The sequence below is a fragment of the Seriola aureovittata genome, chromosome 13 (genome assembly GCF_021018895.1).
Source record: "Seriola aureovittata isolate HTS-2021-v1 ecotype China chromosome 13, ASM2101889v1, whole genome shotgun sequence".
In the NCBI taxonomy this organism is placed as follows: Eukaryota; Metazoa; Chordata; class Actinopteri; order Carangiformes; family Carangidae; genus Seriola; species Seriola aureovittata.
The window spans coordinates 23,290,217-23,312,262 of NC_079376.1; the positions used below are offsets into that span (position 1 = coordinate 23,290,217).

Consider the following 22,046-nt stretch of genomic DNA (forward strand, 5'->3'; position numbering starts at 1 on the left):
TATTCATTTGCATCACAACGCAAACCAAACCGGACATCCTGTACCGAACGACAAATATGTGAACCGTTACACCCCTAGTAAAAATCTACTGTCATGCTTCCAGATGAATAGTAGAGATATGCTGTTATTTTTTTATTTTCATAGGTTTTACAGCATTATTATTGTCAGACAACAGAGCACGTTGCCAGCTGATGTCACATTGGGTTGTGATAAATTTTGGTAATGTATCTGATGACCCTGCTGTACTCTTGGGTACTCTTGCGGTGACCATGTGCAGTGCATCCAGAAAGTCTTCAGACCCCTTCCATTTTTTTTTCACATTTTGTTATGTTGCAGCCTCATGCTGGAGTCTTTTAAATGAATCTCCCCCCTCATCAGTCTACGCTCAATCCTCCGTAACGACAAACCCAAAACAGAATTTTTGAATTTTTTGCAAATTTATGAAAAAGTAAAAACTGAAAGATCACATTAATATTAGTATTCAGACACTTTGCTATTACTCTATTACTGTGAGATGTGTAAAGACACACACCTGTATATAAAAGGTCTCATAGCTGACAGTGCAGATCAGACCAGAAACCATGAGGTGATGGAGCTGCTGCAGAGCGCAGAGACAGGACTGTGTCAAGGCTCAGAAACATTTCTGCTGCATTGAAGGTTCCTGAGGAGAACAGTGGGCTTCATTATTCTTAAATGGAAGAAGCTTGGAACAACCAGGACTCTTCCTACAACTAGCCGCCCAGTGACACTGAACAGACGGATGAGAAGAGCCTTGGTTTCCGAGGTGACCAAGAATCTGATGAGCTCCAGAGATCCTGTGTGGAGATGGGAGAGACTTCCAGAAGGAAAACCTGTTTTTAGAATTGAGGCTAAACGGTTGAATCTTGGTTTCATCAGACCAGAGAATCTTGTTCCTCACACTCTGACAGTCCTTTAGGTGCTGAGGAGAGGCTTGATCTGCATGCTGTGTCAGTCCTTCAAGAGTAACCCACATTATTCTCTTGATGTGGCATACACTTTGATTGATGAAAAATCTGCAGCTCTGCCTGCACCATCTGCATATTGACGTCCAATTCAGTGCTAGCTGAATTTACATTATGACAATGCTCATTATTACCAGGTATAAATGCAAAGTCTTGATGACATGTCATTATCAAGTTAACAAATTCAGGTACAGATCAAATGTTGACACCTGGAGTAATTGGGATCTTGATTTATAGAACATGTATAGCTGTTGTTTGAGTCAGGAGTATCCACAGTTTAGATAATAGCTACAAGCATCTAAAGGAGCAGCTGGTATTTCATTAAAATGTGAATGTTTTTTGTAATTACACACCATTTCACCTCATTCACCTGTCTGTCTATGCCGGCTTGCATCTGTCTGTCTGTCTGTGTGTGTGTTTGTGTTTGTGTTTGTGTGTGCCCGTACGCATGTGTGTGTCCATCAGACAAGCCATGCTGTGGTCATGGCTAAGGGGGGTCCCTATCTGCCTGGCAGCACACCCACCCCACCCACTCATTACACCTGTTCCTGTACTCATGACCAGCAGGTGAGACGCTCACACACAAACCATCCTCCTCCTGCCATTGATCAGTTGATCATGTCTGTCAGTACCACACACTGTTGGGCCCACAAAGCCTTTTCAAGATGAAGCCCATACACTAGCTTAACATTTTCAGATATGAGGCGATATATAAATGTTGATATGATTATGGTTTCAGATGAGAGCATCTAGGTTATTGAGAAAACTGAGATCACTTGATGGAATTCTAACAATCGCTAAATGTTAAATACCTTTTATATGACGGAATATTAGGGCCAGATTGAGGAGAAAAAGAAATATGAAATTTCGAGAATAAAGTCGTAATATTACGAGAATTGAAAATTCAAAATTTTGAATGAAAAAAAACAATTTTTAAGAATAGTGACCAATCAAACAGACGAAAGAACAGTCAGTGTCAGCATGAGCTGCTTCTGGCAGCTGCAGTTTGTCAGTTTAACCATAGAATAGACTCAGTTTCTTCACGAGCTTTCATGTGTCCTGATGATGATGATGATGATGATGATGATGATTTTCACAGGATGCTCCACGTTCCTCATTTTAAAGCTTCTGATATTTCCCTCTAAAACAACACGCAACCTAAAATTACAACTTTATTCTCATAAAATTCTGACTTTATTCTTGTAATATTACGACTTTATTCTCGAAATTTCAGATTTTATTTTTCCTCAATGTGGCCCTAATACTCCATTGTACTTTTACATGCTGAAATATACAGTAGTAAGTGTAATTTGTACACTTAAATGTGCACTTAATCAATATTTTAATATTAACAATTAATCAAATGAGCTCATGTTAAATGTGGTTGGTTGCATGTAGTGATGAACCTACAGATAATTAACCCCCAACTTTGTTGTTTCCTTCAGCTCTGTAGAGCTTTATCATCTTTCAGGTCATTGTTTTGATCTCACAGCTTTAGTGTTTTGGTTCATCGGTCTCATTTACAGCATCAGAAGACTGTCGAAAAAGCTTTGATTACACTTTACACATGTTTTCTGAAGTTGACTGTAGATGGAGACCAAAACAGAGCTATAAGAAGAGTGAACATTGGTCTTAAATTCCTTAGGTCACCATAAACAGGACTCGAAATAGATACTAATATTTCTGTATGTCAGCTTGATGTGAATAGGCGCACACTGACCTCAGGTGGCTCCAAAAATCAAATGATGCAGCTTTAAACACTCAAAATGGATGAAATGTACTTGCATCAGAAGTAGTGTAGTAGTACAGTAGTTTCTTCGCTCTTAAGATAACTACTATGCAAGTTGCAGTATAAAAGTGCCAATCATGGCTATAACAGAATTGTTTTAGCTTGCTAACATCATGTTTGCCTAGATTATTTAAGATAGATATAAAGAATGGGGCCCTAAACTTAATGGTTGAAAGCAGCAGTTTGTAAGTGTGATGGTTATTTTCCTTACAGTAAAACATATGGGAAAAAGCTTCTACGTGTTAAAAATAAGAGATTTTGTGTAATTTGTCCTGTTGGCTATATATCTTAAACATGCTGCATACTGTAGTATGCATGGCCAGATTACTTTCCGTCTCCCTGTCAACCAATGGTTGACCCTCAAGTAGTTCCTCTACAAATAATCTTGTCTAAATCAGCTAGAATTTTTAAATATTTCCCTCATTTAAGGTGGTTTTGCATGTGTTTGCCATTTAATTGCAACCCAGGAAAATAGTGTATTCTGACAATTTTCCAAAGCAAACCATAAACTCAAAGGATTTTCTACCTCCCAGACAGCCACTGGCTTCAGGTCTGGTTTTTAATTCTTATATCACATGAAGTTCCCGGTCCCTATCACTGAGAAGAGCCAACAGTTGAAAGACATGCTAACATCATTACTGTGCCCCCACAACCACTATAATATATATATATATATATATTAATATTTAACTGATAATAACTTGAACTCAAATACTTACTATCCCAGTGTCGTGTACTGGAGTTGAATCACATTTGATTATGAGGGCAAGCAGTATACAGATTATTCACAATATACTGTGAGGATATAAGGCCATAAAGTAACACAGGCTGGCTACCTACTATAACTATAGTTTGTTTACCCATGCTCTCATAAGTGATGAAATCAAATGAAGTCAGCAGATTTGTCAGCACCATCACTGTTACTGTTGCTACTAAGTAAAAATGCTCAAGTGTTAGCTGAAGCATCAGGACCAGTGATCTTTTAGACAGATGATTTTAGTGTCTGTGTTCTCAAAACCTGTGGACATGTATGCAAAAGAAACATGTAGGCTACCATTCCAACATTTGGGTTTTCTGCTTCACCAAATTAGAGGTGAAACTTGCATCATTTGCATTCAAAAAAAAGTGTCAACTTTAGCTGACAGTAAAACAACTGAAGGAACTTCTTTCAGTAGAATTAAGTGTGCGTGTGCGTGTGTGTGTGTGTGTGCGTGTGTGCGCGCACGTGGGTGTATGTAGATCCCGGACTCGATCATTTCTCGGGGCATTCAGGTGCTTCCTCGAGATTCGGCCTCTTTAAGCTCCACCCCTTCCGAGTCACCACGGGCAACACAGGCAACCTCCCGCCTTTCCACCGCGTCATGCCCGACACCCAAGGTACACCCTAACCTTTGTTCACGCACACACACTAACAGCACTAACAAATCAGAAGTCCTGAAAATTACACAAACAGTGTCCCTAAGCTCAGCAATTAAAATCTTTTGTGTCTTTATTGAACACAGCCATTAATCATTCACAGTGCTGGTGGAAAAAGTAAGTGAACCCTTGAATGTAATAACTGGCCGAACCTACTTCGACACCAATAACGTCAGTCGGAGCTGCTCAGTGTTCAAGAGTAACTTTGGATCATTCTTCCTCGTAGAGCTGCTTCAGCTCAGTCATATTGTCAGGATCTTGAGGTCCATCCCCAACATCTCTACTGGATTAATGTCTGGGCTCTGACTGGACCACTCCGGAAGGTGGATTTTCTTTGTCTGATGTCCTTCTGTAGTAGAACAATGACCCTAAACATCCGTATGTTTGGGGTCATTGTCGTGCTGCATCAGCAGCTTGTCTTGAACTTCAGCAGGAGGACAGACACACTGACATGATCCTGTAGGATTCCTTTATAAAACTGGGAATTCATTTCCCCCTCGATGATGTGGAGCTGTCCAGGACCAGAGGCAGCAAATCAGCCCCAAATCATGATGCTCCCTCCACCCTGCTTCACCTCTTTCAGGGGGGGCTCAGTGCACGGAATGGAAAAAATAATGCATTAGTTACCAAAAGGAGATCAGGTAAATGAGCCTAAATGTGAGTTGGTTAAAGAGATGCAGCTGTTTTAGGGAATTTTAATGTTTTTCTCACTTTCCCATTGTCAGAAATTAATAAAAGCCTTAAGACAGACCTTTTTTATTTATTTGGTTTAGTCTCAGTTTATGTCAAACAGAAAGTATCAGGTTCTCTTGGCTCAATTGTTGAGTGTCTATGGGATCAAATAACATAATCATGATCCTATAGGCAGCCAGGAATTGAATGAAAAAGGCAACTAGACCAAAGTGGGTTGACTTTGGAAACCCCCTGGCCTACACTCTACATAGTGCTGCATGTTCTTCTTAAAGAATTCAGCCCTAGTTTCATCAGTCCATGGATGAAGATCTGATGATATTTTAGGACAAATTAAATCATACATATATCGAGGTAATTCCAAAGGGTGCACTTACTTTTTCGTGCCACTATATATGTACATACAAATGAAAAAAAAACAATAATAGACAGTTCCTGCATGATTGGAGTTTCTGCTTATTTCCTGGATTCCCAAACCCTTCTCTAATGTTTTATCACTTATTATAACAAGTGACAAGAAGACATTGCTAATTGCTAATTGCTAATTGTTAATTCGATTTCCTGACTTAAAAAGCAACAATTCATTCATATTATTAATTGTTTGGATAACAATTGAAGTCACTTACAAAAAGTTAAAAGTGTTATGGATGGGTTTATTAAATGTGACAAACCCAAGCCTGTCTCTATTTGGCACTCGTGCAATAGCAATATGAAACTGCACACAGAAGTTAGTAGCTGGATGTTACAATCCTGAAACACAAAATGTGATTGTCGGCCTCTTGCTCACAGTGAGGGATGTCCTTTACTTAACAAATTAAAAGTCTTGGGACTTGTGTGATGTTTGGAACTGAATGGGAGTGAATGGGACTGTGAGGTTTGGCAAAACTGAAATATAAATATCTTCAGTTGTGGTACATTCACGTAAAACATTGTCCCAATCAATGGATGTCATTGTTAATAGGAAAAGCTGCAAAAACTCTCAAAATTATGCCGGAATTGTCTCAAAGGTAAATTTTAAATTAGTCCATCATTTTATTTGCCACAGTTGCAGAGAAATCCAGACCTTTATTTGAAATATGCTTATATAATAGACGGTCATATTTCTAATAGCCACTCTTATGTTCACATTTTTATAAGTATTTTTCAGAATGAAGAAACCAAACTGTTTTCTTCTCTTGTCCTGTTTTAATTTGCTGTTACATTGTCCGTGTTTACCTGTTGTCTTGATAAAGTACATCTCCAAAGTGAGTATGAAATGACTCAAATTGACTGAAATTACTGAAGTAGTTGACATAGTACAGGAATTTCCACATCCTCAGTATCCATTGTAATGAATTGTCTTCTGTTGTCAGCCGGCCTTTGACACTGCCATCATTTGAATACTGGCTTTGTTTAAGAATTTGTGGTATTTGTTTTTCATTGAATGGTAAGTGTAGTTGTTTTACATTTAAATGAAGACAAAGAGGCAGTTTTTAAAAGATGCTCCGTTTGGCAGATCACGTGTTAATGTCAAGAACAAATGAACAAACGTGAGAAGAAGTAGAGTAAAGTCAAATGTCACGGCAGGTTTTACAAACTGTTTTGATAAAGCTTGTAAGGAAAGGGACTTCCGTTATAGCAGAGATGGACAACACACACGGGTTGATGTGTGATTAAAGAACAGGATTCCTCTCATTCCTGTTTCTAATGATCCTGTGTTGTACTGTGCAATCAGGGAATTAGAAAAACCCAAAGACCTGCTGTCGTGCTGGTTTTGAATATCAGCTAGAATTCATGTTATTTATGTGTCCATGTCCTGACTGTGTATTAGACACTACTCAACATGAAAGCTTTTGCCAGACTGTCCTGTCATGAAGGAGAAGTATTTAACTCATTTCTTACATATGACCAAATATAGAATATCTGTTTGTCTCTCTGCAGGTTCAGTCACGATGTGGCAGTAATGAGAACATTCTGAGAGCCAGTAAGTTGAGAGAGAGAGAGAGCGAGAGAGAGAGAGAGAGAGAGCAAGAGAGAGAGAGAGAGAGAGTGTGTGTGTGTGTGTGTGTGTGTGTGTGTGTGTGTGTGTGTCCTATAAGTTGACTGAATGTTTTTTGAGCTGCTCCACAGCACACAGAGCGAGGCAGGAGCAACAGTGTGACAGGCTGTAAACTTGTAAACTGAATCTCGTCTTTAAAATGAACCAAAGCAAAAAAACTAACAGTGATGGAAGTAGACACAGGTGAAAGGAAAAGAGGGCAGCGCAACGCCAGACCGCGCAGTACTGCTGCAGTGTCTGACTGACAACAGGATGATTTCAGCCATGACCAAGACGCCAACTTTTACTTAATGTTGACACGTGGAAATCTGATGTTTTCACATTCCAGACATTACAACTTTAGTTTTCAGGTAAAACATGAGTCATGAATCAAACGTGAGTGTGTACAAAAACTAGAAAATAGCATGAGCCAGCGAACCAACCCACCCCAGAGTTGATTTATCAGTTAGAAGTGCCGACTGTGAAAATCCTCACTCAGGGACAGTCCTAATACGTCGTTAACCTGCCAGCCCGGCAACATCAACTTGCATCACTGTGGAAAATTTAGAAACTGTATGGTAGTGTTTATAGTAGCATTAACTCACACCCAATTTCTTAAATTTTGTATTTGTGTGTGTGTGTGTGTGTGTGTGTGTGTGTGTGTGTGTGTGTGTGTGTGTGTAGGCCACAGTGCGGTGGACATCAGTAAAGTGGCACGTCGTCATCGCATGTCTCCTTTCCCACTGACGTCAATGGACAAAGCCTTCATCACTGTTCTAGAGATGACGCCTATTCTGGGAATTGAAGTCATTAACTACAGAGGTCAGTCTTTTCAGTCTTAACAACTCCTGCCAAATATCATTACAGCTGTTATTAGGGATGCCCCAATTGATTGGTCACTGATCATTATCGGCCGATTTTCATTAAAAATTCATGATAGGTAGATCGGCATTAATGTTTTCTAGTCACTGATCACCTTAAAATCGATCACCTGTGGTTAATACTCTGCTGTCTGTGGCTGAGAGAAGCACTGTGCGCTGTGGAGTGTAGTCCCGCCTTGTTCACTGTGCTGGCTCGCGACAGGACACCAAAACAATACAACGTGTCGGCCGTGTGGAACTTTCACAAAGTGTGTGAAACTGATATAATGTACACCATCTGCAATGTCTGCCAAAGATGATCGGGATCGGCGATCTCACTCATTGGTGATCGATATCAGTATTGGTATCGGTGGCAGAAAAACCTGATCATGGCATCCCTAAAGATTTATTCTCTTTCAAATCTGTCCGATGAGGAGGACAAGTATATTGAATTTATAGTTAACAATATCAACATCATAACAAAATACTGTAGCCTATACATAAAGGCTATATATACATAAACTTTCCCTAAATCCCCTCCAATAAAAATGTATTTTTTCTACTTAACAATTGTATAGAAATCTCAAAAGCTCCTATGCCAGGAAGCTATAAACATGTCTGAATATCATTCTGATCTCTCTTGCTCATTTCCTTGTTTTTATTTCATTATTATTTTATTGGCCCAAATTTCTCTATTTGTATATTTCTTTCATGTTTATTACTTCAACGTTTGTTTTGTGTTTGTGGTTAAGAAAGGAGGATTTATTGTCCATGTGTTATAGATAAAGTTAGTTTAAAAAAAAAAGCTTAGTGTTAGTGCAAAAGGAAATGTGCTTAGGAAAGGAGATTATTTTGACTTTTCGACCCCAGCACTCGACTGCATAACTAGGTTTTGGCCTTGGTTTTTGTGCCTTAACCAACCTTACACCGGCAAATAGAAACTTCCAGTTTGCCTTATCGAAGGCTTGGTTGAGTCTAGGATGACTATGATGGTTCCTGCAAGTTTTAGTGACGACCACTGCATTAAATTGAACAATCTGCCTTTGTTGCTGTTAGACTTTGTTGTCTGGTGCTATTTTTAGGACACAGAGAAGAATATAAACGCATCAGTAGTCTGCTGCAGTTTGATGCTCAAACGGTCAACTATACACTGATTATAGTCATTATTACTGTGTATCTAATGAAATCTTTATTGTCACAATACGGTTGGAACACAATCTAACTGGTTTGCCTTGTTCTCTGCAGACGGTTTAGGTCGGGTGCTCGCTCAGGACATCTACGCCAAAGACAACCTTCCTCCGTTCCCCGCCTCCGTTAAAGATGGCTACGCTGTACGAGGTGAGAGCACTAATATCGTCTGATATTTTACACCCGATAAACATCACATCAGAGACACAAATGTAAAACAGGATCCATGAAAATGCTGTTAAACATATGCATTAATCTATTCATTTATGTTTATTCATTTGTTGGCATTTAATGGATGTTTATAAACTGTCACCATGGCTGCCTCTTGAAGATTAGAAATCAGAAGTCATGGTCTAATGTCCATAATTAACTTGATTAACATCATTATCATTGACCTGTAGCTGCTGATGGCCCAGGAGATCGCTTCATCATGGGAGAATCACAGGCTGGACAACAGGTCAGCTCTAATACACTAACACCACTGTAGAGATAAAATCCTGAGTGGCATTTAGTACATGAGTCCTGTTCCATCAAGGCAGATAAAGGAAAATTCTGGCTTATTTTGTTAAGTCTCACCAATAGAAGTCAGAGTTCTGTTCCATCACTGTTGCTTATAGGATTCCCTGCTCAGTAACCATGGTAACCGATGCTGCAGAACTAGCCTGCCCCATAGCATGCTAACTGTCAAGCTTAACTTAGCTGTGTTTAGATTAATATCCGAGCGGAAACAGAATCTCAAAAGAAAGTTCCATCAAGTGTCTCATTGCGAAGGCGACTCTTGTTTTCTCTTCTTTCTGTGACATGATCTTCTTTCTGACAATCGACCATTCTGGGCTGCTTGTATAGTCCGTGCATGCGCATCTTGCAGCTTATTCAAGCCTGGTTTGAGTTAACGTTGACTAGGCTCGGCTAAATTGTGTTAATGCAACAGCTTGAGTCTAAAGTGAAAGTCCACGTTAATTCAAGTAAGCGTTGATGGAATACCCCCCTGGAACCATTCATTTAGAAATGCAGCTACTCACACTGTCAACAACACAACTGTTAGCACCTCTACTCAGATAAACATTACCAGTTACTTAAGTCTGACCATTACCACAAAGACTGAAAGTAACAATACTGAATAAATATATTAACTTCACGAGCAGAAGCACTACTATTACTAATTCTAATGCTGTTATTAGAAATACTACAGGTCCTATTTTAATGGTGCAAACACAATACTGACGTCTTGGATGTGTGACTGTTTGGCACACCTGCCATTTTGGTTCATGTATGTGCAGCAGCAGAAAGTGGAAGAGAGCTGCATGAGGTTGAATATAGTTCAAAAGTTGTGGTGATTAATAAATACTTTCTATACCTTTATTAGAACCAAGTGCACACATTAATATGATAACAAAAAAGCAGAAAAAATGAAAAGGCTTGGGTTTTATGCTACATGGTCAGCTGTAAATATGTGAATATGAAACATCAAGGTGATGTAATTAACAAAAAGTCTAGACAGGCCAGGAAAGCTACGGAAGCTGAGAAAGGCCATACTCGCAAATATTTTTTTATCCCGTTTTCTTAAGATAACAAAGCTTGTTCGCCCAAGATAACGAGATATTAACAAAATGAGTTTGACTAAACCTCATACACTAAGTCACAGTAACCCTAACCTTAGCAACAATCCTTAGTAACTCGTTAGCTGACGACGATCTGAAAATGACCTTGTATGAAAAGACACAGTGTGATTCGTGCCTTTGATTGAAATATTCTGTGATGCGTTGTTCAATATGTTGTCCTGACATTTTCAAGAAGTTTCCATCTGCATCTGATCTCTGATTAACAAAGTCATTATATGAGAAAACAAGCTTTGTTATTTCGAAAAGACGCAATAATTATCTTGTTATCTCGAGATAAGGGGATAAAAAAATATTTTTGAGTATGGCCTTTCTTGGCTTCCATAGTTTCCACATGCATCTGCGCATGGTTATAACAATGCATGCAGTACAATAACTGATCTCAGAACGGTGGAGGCTGAGTCAAGGGGCAGCTTGACAGGCACATTTGTCTGGAGCTAGCTCTGGCTAGTCACTCATCAAAGATCCCAGGATTATTCACTGTGATCAAATTTCCATAAAATGGTGCTCCCCTCTCTGCTTGACAAACCTCAGCCTCTGTCACGACCACATCCACAAAAATGACAGCAATAATAGATGCAACGGCTGATAGTCAACCCTCCAGAGACAACAGCCTCCTGTGGCCACAAGAGGACTGTAAATTGCAAGATGAATGCAATGCTTTATGGGACAGAATGCTGTTTTGAGATGTGAGGAGAGATATCGCTTCCACTTTGGTGTCTTTCTAATTGATAAGTCTATTTTTAGCTTTAGCTGGTCGAGCACTACTCGCCTTGCTTGTCCTGATGGTGCACCACTGCTCTAAACCAGTTACATCACTGGTGTCACTGCTCTGAATCAGCTCATCCACTCACATTTAAGCATGACAACATCAATTCAACACATGGAGAGAGCTTCTCCAGAAAATCCTGTTGTTCTATGGAAGATGCAAAGTGACAAGACGTGAACACACAGCTCTACAGATCTGCACCCAGAGGCAGATGGTGGCTTTAGGATACATTTTTCTGGCTGTATATTTAACCTTAATTGGATCACAAACCTCAGTAAAACTTACATCATAACTGTGCAAGAATTATTAGGTTATCCTTAGAAATAAATAGTCAAATCAGCCTGAGTACGTTCCTCCTGGGCTAGCTTCACGGTCGATCCATTCAGTGGGGAAGAACCTTCCCATGCCCCCCCAGCAGAGTCCATCCAACCGAGAAGCTACGAGTTCAGACTTGAAGAAATCTGGAAGGAAACTGGGGATTTTGTCTTTGAATGTCTCATTCCATTTAGCACTGGCAGCCGTCAGGATCCTTATATCTACAGTCCAAAACCCTCAAAATCAATGTTCTCAGTTTGCTTGAGTTCATGCTTCGCCTGGTGCTGAAGATCCAACGGGCTCTTTCAGTTGTGGATGGAAATGCATATCCATGCTTAGAGCAATCAAAAACCAGGCACGGGCACATACATCCTGACCATCTTCTTACTTAGGGAGTTTATTCTACAATTTCAACACTCTATTTTTTCCACTTTGATTTGCAATATTTCAGTATAAATGTTATAGAGCTTTTTATCCAGAAAAACTGCAGCTCCTCCTGTACGATCAGTGTGGTGTCTATGGTTACTAGGGCCTGAAGCTATGACCATTACTACCACTAGTGCTACTTTCAGTGATAACTTTACTGCCACATCTGCTACTGATACTGCTACTACTGCTCCTTATTATCCCATTGTGTTGTGTCGATATTTTACCATGCACTAGGTTCCACTATGACTTCTGAAGTAAATATTCATGACTGAAATACATTGACAGCTATTAGACTCAATAATCTTTGTCTGTGTGTGTATGCAGCCCACCCACACAGTGATGCCAGGTCAGGTGTTGAGGGTGACGACCGGGGCTCCGATTCCTTGTGGAGCCGACGCTGTGGTCCAAGTTGAAGACACTGAGCTGCTAAGGGAGTCTGCGGATGTAACTACACCACTTAGGATGCTGTCTTGATCACTGCATGGACAGTCTGTGTTTTGTTCAGCAGGTGACACTGACAACGTGTCTGTTGCAGGGCACAGAGGAGCTGGAGGTGAGGATTATGGTCCAGGCCCGGCCCGGACAGGACATCAGGTAAAAGAAAAAAGAACCAAGTGGTCGCTCATTTCTGTAGAAGCTGCCGTCCGTTGATTATGAATGTAACGTGTTTGTGTGTGTGCACAGGCCAATAGGTCATGACATCAGGCGAGGGGAGTGTGTGTTGGCTAAAGGAACACACATGGGCCCATCAGAGATCGGCCTGCTGGCTACAGTGGGAGTGACTGAGGTCAGCGTGCACAAGTTTCCTGTGGTGGCCGTCATGTCCACTGGAAATGAGGTACATACACAAAAAAAACGCAAATACACTCACAGACTTTTCTTTTAATAACTGCATTTAGACTTTTTGGTTTTATATTGAATCAAGATGCCAGTTGAATTTGTGTGTGTGTGTGTGTGTGTGTGTGTGTGTGTGTGTGTGTGTGTGTGTGTGTGTGTGTGTGTGTGTGTGTGTGTGTGTGTGTGTGTGTGTGTGTGTGTGTGTGTGTGTGTGTGTGTGTGTGTGTGTGTGCAGCTGTTGAATCCAGAGGATGACCTCCACCCAGGGAAGATCAGAGACTCTAACCGCTCCACTCTTCTGGCCACCATCCAGGAGCATGGATACCCCACCATCAACCTGGGCATCGTTGGAGACAAGTAAGACGTTCCTCTGCACCTCCTACTGTCAGTCTTTATATTGTGACAAAGCACATAGATTCAGGCAAAAGTATTCAACCCTTTATAGTTCTGAGCAATAACGAGTCAGTGGAAAAAAACTATTTTATTCCAAATGAAATAAATTCTTCATCTTTTGATTGGGATGATTTTTCTGCCTCTGCGCCGGCGTCAGTCAGAGCCGGACACAGACACGGAACTTCTTCAAATTTGGTACAAACATTCACTAGGTCTCAAGGATGAACTGATTACATTTTGGGGGTCAAAGGTCATGGGCATGCTGACCTCTCAAAACACAGTTTTGGCCTTGTGAACGTGATATCTCAGTAACACCTTGCAGGAATTTCTACAGATTTGGCACAAAGCTTCACCTGGACTCAAGGACAAACTGATTAGATTTTGGTGGTCAAAGATCAAAGGTCACAGTGACCTCACAAAACAGTTTATAGCCATAATTCAAGACTTCACACAGAAATTAGGACCAAATTTTAAATGTTTTATATTTCTTTTTTGACTAGTCTTACCAATTGATGTGAGTCTATTTAAAATGATTCTTATGCAATTTAAAAAAGCTAATCCATGAAGCTAGATGACCAACAAGAGACTTAAATTTAGAAGTAATGATAAAAACAAGGGTCGGAACTGAAGCAGCAGATGCAGAGATATCCAGACTAGTTGTCCCTACCATGGCTGGATCCTGCACTTTCCCATAATGCCACTTGATAGACGTCTTTTCAAGTCTTGTCTGGTAAATGCCCACGTCTCTTCCATCAGTAATGTGTAGTTTTCAAGCCCAATCCAACATAACCCTGATGACATCACTGCGACATCACCAGGTTTGTTCTCTTAGACATCATACAGCTGAGTAGCAGCCCTCGTGAGTTTGATGTTTCACGCTTGTGTCTGCAGCCCTGATGACCTGCTGTCAGCTCTCCATGAGGGAATCAGTCGTGCCGATGTAATCATCACCTCAGGAGGTGTGTCCATGGGCGAGAAGGTATCACTAACTAATAACCCACCTCTTCTAACTAAGTAAAGAATTCACTGACACGTTGAGCAGATGTTCTGATATTGAATGAAGAAAAAGACAGATTTTCTTTTTCACAGTATTGTGTTCATTTTTGAACAGTTTGACAGTATTACTACTCTCCATGTGTCTGTGTTTGTGTGCCTATCAGGACTACCTAAAGCAGGTGCTGGATATTGACCTTCATGCTCAGATCCACTTTGGACGAGTCTTCATGAAGCCAGGGTAAGAGTTTGAAATGAGGGAAACATGGTTTTGGTTTCTGGTGAGAAATAAGATTTATCCTCTTCCCTGTTCATATTAATCATTCTGCTTATGGTGCTGATTTCACTACAACTTCTGCTTCTGCTCATTATACATCTACTACTGCCACTTCTACTACTGTCTCTGCAACTGTGAGAACTGCTTATACTACCACTGCTATCATTAGTACTAACACTACTTCTGTCGCTGCTATTACTATTATTTCAACTGCCACAATTTTGTTGTACTGTTCCTGTTACCTTTACTACAAATTATATTGATACTATCACAGTATCACTGCTGATAACAGTACTACTACTGCTGCTGTTAATATTGATGGTAGATGCACTATTACTGATGTGGAGGACCAGGGATGTCACAGGAAAAGTAATAAAGCATTTCCTTAATTTGATATTTTAATTGGCATTAAAAATAGGAATTGTAAAAAGAATTTATAAATGAACAATTAATCCATCTATAAATTCTTGTGATTTAAAAATGTATTAAAAAAAAATCATTAAATAAACCATTTATACATACATGTATTGATTCATGAATAAATAGTAGAATTTGAAAAACTTTCCTGGATTTCCTCTTCAGTTTCCATTTCCTTTTTCCTGCTGATTTTACTTTTCCTATTGCCTGATCGATTTGCTTCCTGACACTCTGGCCTTCAGTGCTGGTAAAACCTACTGGTTAGCTCTCCAACCCATCAGAGAGCTTGTTACATCCCATGGCCAGTTGGGATTGTTTAGCCTGGTTTTACCACTGAAGGTCCAGAGTGTCACAGAAGAGTGTCCAATTATTTATTCACATGTTTAAAATGCCATCAAAAATGTATTAAATGTATTTATTGATAGATAAAACGTTCACTTAGAAATTCTTTTACCATTTCTATTTTTAACGTTTATTAAAAGATGAAATGCTTTCCTGTGACTTCCCTGGTCCTCCATACTATCACAGCTACTGAAGGTGAAACAATTGACCTGTGTGTTTCTGTTCCTCAGTCTTCCTACTACCTTTGCCACAGTTGACATTGACGGTGCACGGAAACTCATCTTTGCTCTGCCAGGTACTACGTGTGAAGTAACTGTGTTGTCTGGGTGTTGTCTCTTTGTTGTGGTATCACCTGGACCCTCTCTGATCAGTGTTTCTCTGGTTCAACACCCACTAAAGATTATTCATGTCGTGTCCCATTCACTATATGTGAGCTTCAATCTGGCACCAGAACAGTAGGTACACTGTAGAAGAGGAGCAAAGGACAATGATAGCACATGACAAGATGCAGTTTGTGTGCAAAGAACCATGGTTGTTTAAAAATCATGTACAGTATGTGATGATCCAGGCTAGGGCTGCCACTAATGACCGTGTTTCTATCGATTACTCTATCGACTATTTTATCGATTAGTCGATTAATCTAAACGATTCATTTTCCTCCAGAAAATCTAAATGATCTAAATTTATCAGCTACAAGGACCAAAGATATTAAAAAGCTTGTCTACTAATGAACAGACACTTACAGATGAAGTAATCCTTCATGTTTGTGACTGATCTCACTGTGCCGTAAAAAATAATAATCACAAAATAACGCTGGTTAAACAAGACTTAGAGTGAGGGGATTTGAACTGTGATGTGCTCATCCTCCCAAAGTCAGACGCTAACCAGCTGATCTTATCTTTATCTTATCCATACACTTATTGATCCAGCTCAGACTATTAATGGTTCTTTTTTTAAAAAGAGTAAATTCAGAACAGGATCTGAATTGATTGTTCTGGTTTGTTTCAACCAGTCGCTCGGTTTACAACAGTCTGCCACGTTTTAAGATTCACAGACAGCTATCGTTGTAGCATTTGCTAACAGTTTGTTATTAGCTTAACCAGCGCCATGTTGTTGTGTAAAAGACAGCGGGACTCGGCGGAGGAAATAGATGAAAATATCTCTTTTGTGTTTGTTGCTTGTTGAACAGGTGATTGGATGAAGTTCTTATTGGCCTTTTACGTTTTATTGCACTTACAGTAAAGTTCGGTGATAGTTGTCTTCAGTAACTCCAGTAATCTTCAGTTATCTTTACTTCACCTGGTGCTGTCTCCAGCACAGCCTCGCTCTGCTGTTCGCTCTGTGTGTGTGTGTGTGCGCGTGCGAGTGCCTGCGTGTGTGTGCGTGTGTGTGTACCTGCAGCCCCGCCACCGCTAGAGAGCAGAAGACAGAGAAGCAGTGCAACCATAAATGATAAATAGAAAATAAATATATGACAGGTAATTGTGACTGGCTGCTACAAATAAATCAATAACAGCAGTTTAAAGCCTGAAGCACTTGGTAACAGACATGCACGTACTGATGACAGTTGCAGCTTGAATTTGATTGGCCACAGTGAGGCAATGCCAAGGCAGAAGCGGGAGTCAGTGGAGCGATGGTCCTGTTGTTCTGGATAAACGTTGTCATAGCATGGAGGCAGCTAGACCTCCAGTATATGAGAATAAAGTCGTAACTTTACAAGAAAGAAAATTCTTCCCTTGTGTCTCTTGATCATTTTCTGGCATACAAGTAATTTCAGGTCTAATCTGGTCAGTTGATTCATTTTTGAATACAATAAAAAAAACAAACATTGAATGTAGGTCTTTTTCAGCATATTTCGACCTAAATACCAGTTTAAGGCGACTGTGGCTCAGGAGGTAGAGCGGGTTGCCCACTAACCAGAAGGCCAGTGGTTCGATCTGCGGCTCCTACAGTACGTATGTGTTTGAATGTGTGTGTGAATGTGGGATGTATTGTAAAGCACTTTGAGTGGTCAGTAAGACTAGAATAGCTCTACATCTGCGTTGTGTATGCATCTCTTAACACACACTGCATGCTCTTCACACTCAGAGTTCATACAGTAGCCTGGATGTGCCTGACTGGGGATCGTATGTGATTACTTCTCTGGAGCGTTGACGCACACTGACACTGAGAAATCACAGCAGCATAACCCACTGGGTCAAAACGCCACTGGTGTGTGGACTTACACAGAAAAACAGGAGGCTCAGCTGTGTTAATGTGCATCATATATGTGTATTGCCAGTGTGTGTTGCTCTTTACTCTCAGTTTGGAGAGACATGCAACATTTCAAGTGACTCTCTGGAAGCTCTATAGCAGGTGTGTGACATGCACACACACACGCACACACACAGTAACACTGTGCTATCACCATGTTTGTTATATCTTTATGAATGTTTCCCCAGTGCTGTGCATCTAATGTGCCTTTGTAATACACAGTGCAGCTTGATTAGGGTTACCTTCAGGTGAATCTTGCTGAACTACTACACAAACGCCACCCAGTCTCCATCTGAACAGACCTGGAGGTTTACATGCTAACTCATGCTTAAAGTTGCAGGTTGCATCCTTTACATATCACACACTGGGGCCATGGTGAGTCACTTGAGCCAAGTAAAACTGAACTTGATGTATAAAGTTCCTAACATTTCATCAATACTTTTTGTTTTTTTTTAGTTTAGTTGTCGCAGTGCTCAAAAAAAAAATCACCTCATTTTATGATTCCAAGTAACTTCCTGACCCTTGGTAACTTTGTGTCGTGGTAAGGTCCTGTTTTCAGGAAACCAGGGCTGAGGTCGAAAAGTCAAAATAATCTCCTTTTCTAAGCACTTTTCCTTGACCTTGATGGAAAATGTCACAAGGTCAAGGAGATATTTTTTTTGAAAACTAACTTTATTTACACATGGACGATAAATCCTCCTTTTCTAACCACAAAAACAAAACAGGACTGAAATGTGGAAATAAGATGAAAGTAATACACAAGTAAAGGAAGTTGAGCCATTAAAATAATAATTATTTAGAAATAAGAACTGAGCAAGAGATCAGAATGAATTATATTCAGACATAAGTTTATAGTTTCCTGTCATAGACATTTTGACATTTCTACATTTGTTAAGTAGAGGAAATTCATTTCTAGTGTTCGACACAGTGGGAGGGGATTTAGTGCAACAACATTTATGTATAGGCTGTAGTATTTTGATATGATGATGATATTGTTGACTCTAAATTCAAGCTGCTTGTTCTTCATGACGACTCCTGACTGGATTTAAAGAGAATAAATCTATATTCATGGATTTGGGCTTCAGTGGATCAGACAGGGATTTCCTTCAGTTCTGGATCCAGTCACAAATATTAAACTGTTTCTCTGCTGTTTCTACATGTATGTGGCTCTGCTGTGGTGAAACTAACGCTGCGTCGCTTTAAATGTTGCTGCAGCAAGGAATTGTGGGACGGCATTTCTCCTTTCCTTTGATAAAGGAAGCTCCAGTGTTTCCTATGCTGAAGGAGATGAGATAGGAAGCACTGAAGCTCCTTTCCTCCTCATGTAGAGAAGTGGAGCAGCTCTGATCATGATGCTGCTCAGACACTTCAGCTCATTTCACTCAGTTTCAACCTTCATAAGAAAAAAAAGACTTTTCGACTGCAGCACTGTCCTTTTCACCTCTTGTAGTGTATCTGCCCTTTGCCCCTCCCTCCGTGTCCCTCCCTGCAACTCTCCTTCACCCAGTTTAAAAACCTCTGCTCTACTGTGAAGCAACTGATATTGATTTTGTTTGGACCAACTGATAACATGGTAAATAACGGGTTAGAAATGGGTAGAACTGTCCTTTAAAGAGCTGCTACAGTTAAGTGATTAGTATGCAGTGTTGAATGAAATTTAAATGATTGAATATCTGCAAGAATCACAGGTTTAAAAAGCCCCTCTAGAAACCCCAGTCTGTGTGTTGTGCTGATTAAAACTGTGTTGCTGGAATCCTAGAGTGTAGTATGTCCTGTGGCCTTGTAATGTGGAGTGTGTTGGTCTGTGCTCCAGTCTAGCATTGTATATGTATTGCTGTTGTTATTAAAGGAAACTTCAGCTTCAGAGAAACTGGGCCCTCCCTGCTGGAGGTCGTGGCCCCGAGTGAGACCGAGGGCAGACAGCCACAAAGCCCTGCACCTAGAGGAAGTAGGTCCTGAACCCAAAATGACCCATAATCAACCTCTGACCGCACAGATCCCCTTTCATCCTGCTTGGAAGAAAGACATCCTAACTTTGATTCCCAGATGCCTTTCTGAATTACCTCTACCCCAAACAGTACTGCACATTATGGCTGACTCGCTGGTGTGTGACAGCAGATATTTCTGTGATAAAATTTGAGTTGTCACTGAAATAAACTAATACCCTGCAAAACAAAATTGACACACACCAGAAATGACCTCAAATGTACCGCCATACAAATCACTGCCTACAGGACACTCGTCAACCCTCTCTGCCCAAGTCCGTCACCAAAACTTTGACCCTCAGCTGATTGAAAATATGCTGAATGAAAACATTGTGATTCCCATACTGACCTGGAATATTCTTCAGCCACTTGTCCTGGTCCTCGTCCTTGTGAGCTGACCCTCAGTCATCTCTGTCACTACCTGCTTATCCACAACTCACTTCATGCTGCATTCACACTGTGGTCAAGAGGGGGCCAAAATCATCGGCACCATCACAAACACTTAATTATTTTGGCACTTATACAGTCACACAGGTCTACACAACTTGTTTTTGTTCATATTTGGGATTAGTGTCATCAACTTAACTTAACTCAACTTGCAAGCCTCTTTGGACTACGGTTACCCATAACACCCGTCGCTACCTAGACCCACAGAGATGTGTACATGTACAGGACACCGTCTTGACCAGCTCCTATTTTTTTTGGTATGCTTGAGCTCAAACTGGTGTAGCTGAGACGCCAAAGTTTTAGCTGTGTTTCTTGTTCTTCTCTGATCTCCAAATTGGACGGCCTGAAGGGCAAATAGTTGCTTTGTTACTACTTTCATAATTACCAGAAGAAGAGGCATATTCGGTACTGCTATGGGAAACTGTTGTTATAAGTTAGGTTTGCAGACGGTCCTTTGTTCCTCTGCTTTCTCTTCTTCATCAGTGAAAAGGCTAAACTGAGGAGTGGGAAGCTCCACGTAGTCAGCAGTCTTGTTTGTACCTTGGCTTATTGTACGTTTACACTTCAATTAAATTAAAATGCATATCCAGGATGCACAGTGAAAGCCGACTTCTTCTCCTTCCTCAAATGTTTATCACCTATCACATCGTTCTGACTGTACAAACATTTAACTGTCGCTCTCCACTAGCACGCGGACAGTATATAGTAGTAGTAGTTTTTTATTCAGTCATCACACATAATACAGTAAATATAAACAATATAGACTGAAAAAAAGTGGTCTAAGTAGTGACTGAACAGGCTCAGGCTGAAGCAAAATGCTGTCTACATTCTTATCAATATAAGCTGCCCACCAAAAACTAAAGAAAATTAATCACACTTGTAACCCTCAGAAACAGCTCTGTGAACCAAAAGGAAATTACACATTTTCAAATTTATATTAGCATTGTTCCATAATTTGAGGAAAGGAAATCATCCACATTTACAACCCTCAAAAATAGCTTCTACAGATCATTCTTTTGAAAAGAGAACTACACATTTTTAAATTTAAATTTAACCCTGACGATGGAAACATGATTTTTATCTTTTTGTATACTAACCTTACAAACACCTTTCAGATCATATTTGCTCTCCTGTGTGTTACTGAGCTGAAAACATTTGTAAAAATTCTGTCAGACAGAAACAATTGATTTGTAGTCAAAACAGACTTAAGAATAGCAGCTCAGTCAGACTTGTTATGCTCTTGAATTGGAAGGTTTTGCTGACACAGAGTCCTGTTGTCTTTGCACAAGGTCTGCAGCAGTGGTTATGACTGTGACTTGAAGATACATTTATTCACCAAGTACAATAAATGCATCGGGATCTGTTTGGGTTATATCAGGCACGTACAGTACAGAAACATGTTGAATGGAAACAGAGACAGTGCAGACACTGATTACACACTGCGCACTGTATATATGCACTAATATATAGATTGTAGTAATTATCTACTAGTTATGTAACTCAATTGTTTTCCTCCTTAGTAACCGAGTGTTGTGTTGTTGTAAAGGTAACCCAGTGTCTGCAGTGGTGACATGTAACCTGTTTGTGATTCCGGCTCTGAGGAAGATGCAAGGCATTCTGGATCCAAGGCCTACTATTATTAAAGCTAGGGTAAGACACGAGCACACACGCACACACACACACACAGACACACACTTCAGAACCAAACACCTAACCCTAACCCTTTTAACAGTAACTTAAATGCTGTTGAAGCCTGTATCCTGTTTTATCTTCTTGTAATGTTCTGACGTTGATGTTATTTTAAAGCCACATTATTAGACACTCTATCTCGGCTCTATACAAGAAGAAATTCTAATATTATTGTAAATATGTAGCAGGAGCCAGCAGACGGTCAGCTTAGCATAAAGACAGGAAGGAAAAAAGAGCAAAACCCACTCACCAGCACCTCTGAAGCTCTATTAATCAACATGTCATATATTGTTTGATTGAAGTGCTTCATATTTAGGGTGTGGACATGACTATTCTTT

The 22,046-nt window shown here is 40.1% G+C and overlaps 1 protein-coding gene across 4 annotated transcripts in view; it reads left to right on the forward strand.

The window, feature by feature from the left end:
- The window catches only part of gphna (gephyrin a), a 35,550-nt gene that overhangs the window by 9,305 nt on the left and 4,199 nt on the right, over nt 1-22,046 (forward strand). The window contains exons 8-21 of one of the 4 annotated variants that reach the window (XM_056392874.1): nt 1,449-1,550; nt 4,012-4,149; nt 6,799-6,841; nt 7,580-7,717; nt 9,001-9,093; nt 9,345-9,400; nt 12,400-12,519; nt 12,611-12,669; nt 12,760-12,913; nt 13,148-13,269; nt 14,197-14,284; nt 14,466-14,539; nt 15,565-15,629; nt 21,566-21,669. In XM_056392874.1, the coding sequence (XP_056248849.1) occupies nt 1,449-1,550; nt 4,012-4,149; nt 6,799-6,841; nt 7,580-7,717; nt 9,001-9,093; nt 9,345-9,400; nt 12,400-12,519; nt 12,611-12,669; nt 12,760-12,913; nt 13,148-13,269; nt 14,197-14,284; nt 14,466-14,539; nt 15,565-15,629; nt 21,566-21,669 (1,356 nt within the window). The remainder of the gene's footprint in view (nt 1-1,448; nt 1,551-4,011; nt 4,150-6,798; nt 6,842-7,579; nt 7,718-9,000; nt 9,094-9,344; nt 9,401-12,399; nt 12,520-12,610; nt 12,670-12,759; nt 12,914-13,147; nt 13,270-14,196; nt 14,285-14,465; nt 14,540-15,564; nt 15,630-21,565; nt 21,670-22,046) is intronic. The other 3 variants (XM_056392876.1, XM_056392875.1, XM_056392877.1) reach the window with 3 other exon arrangements.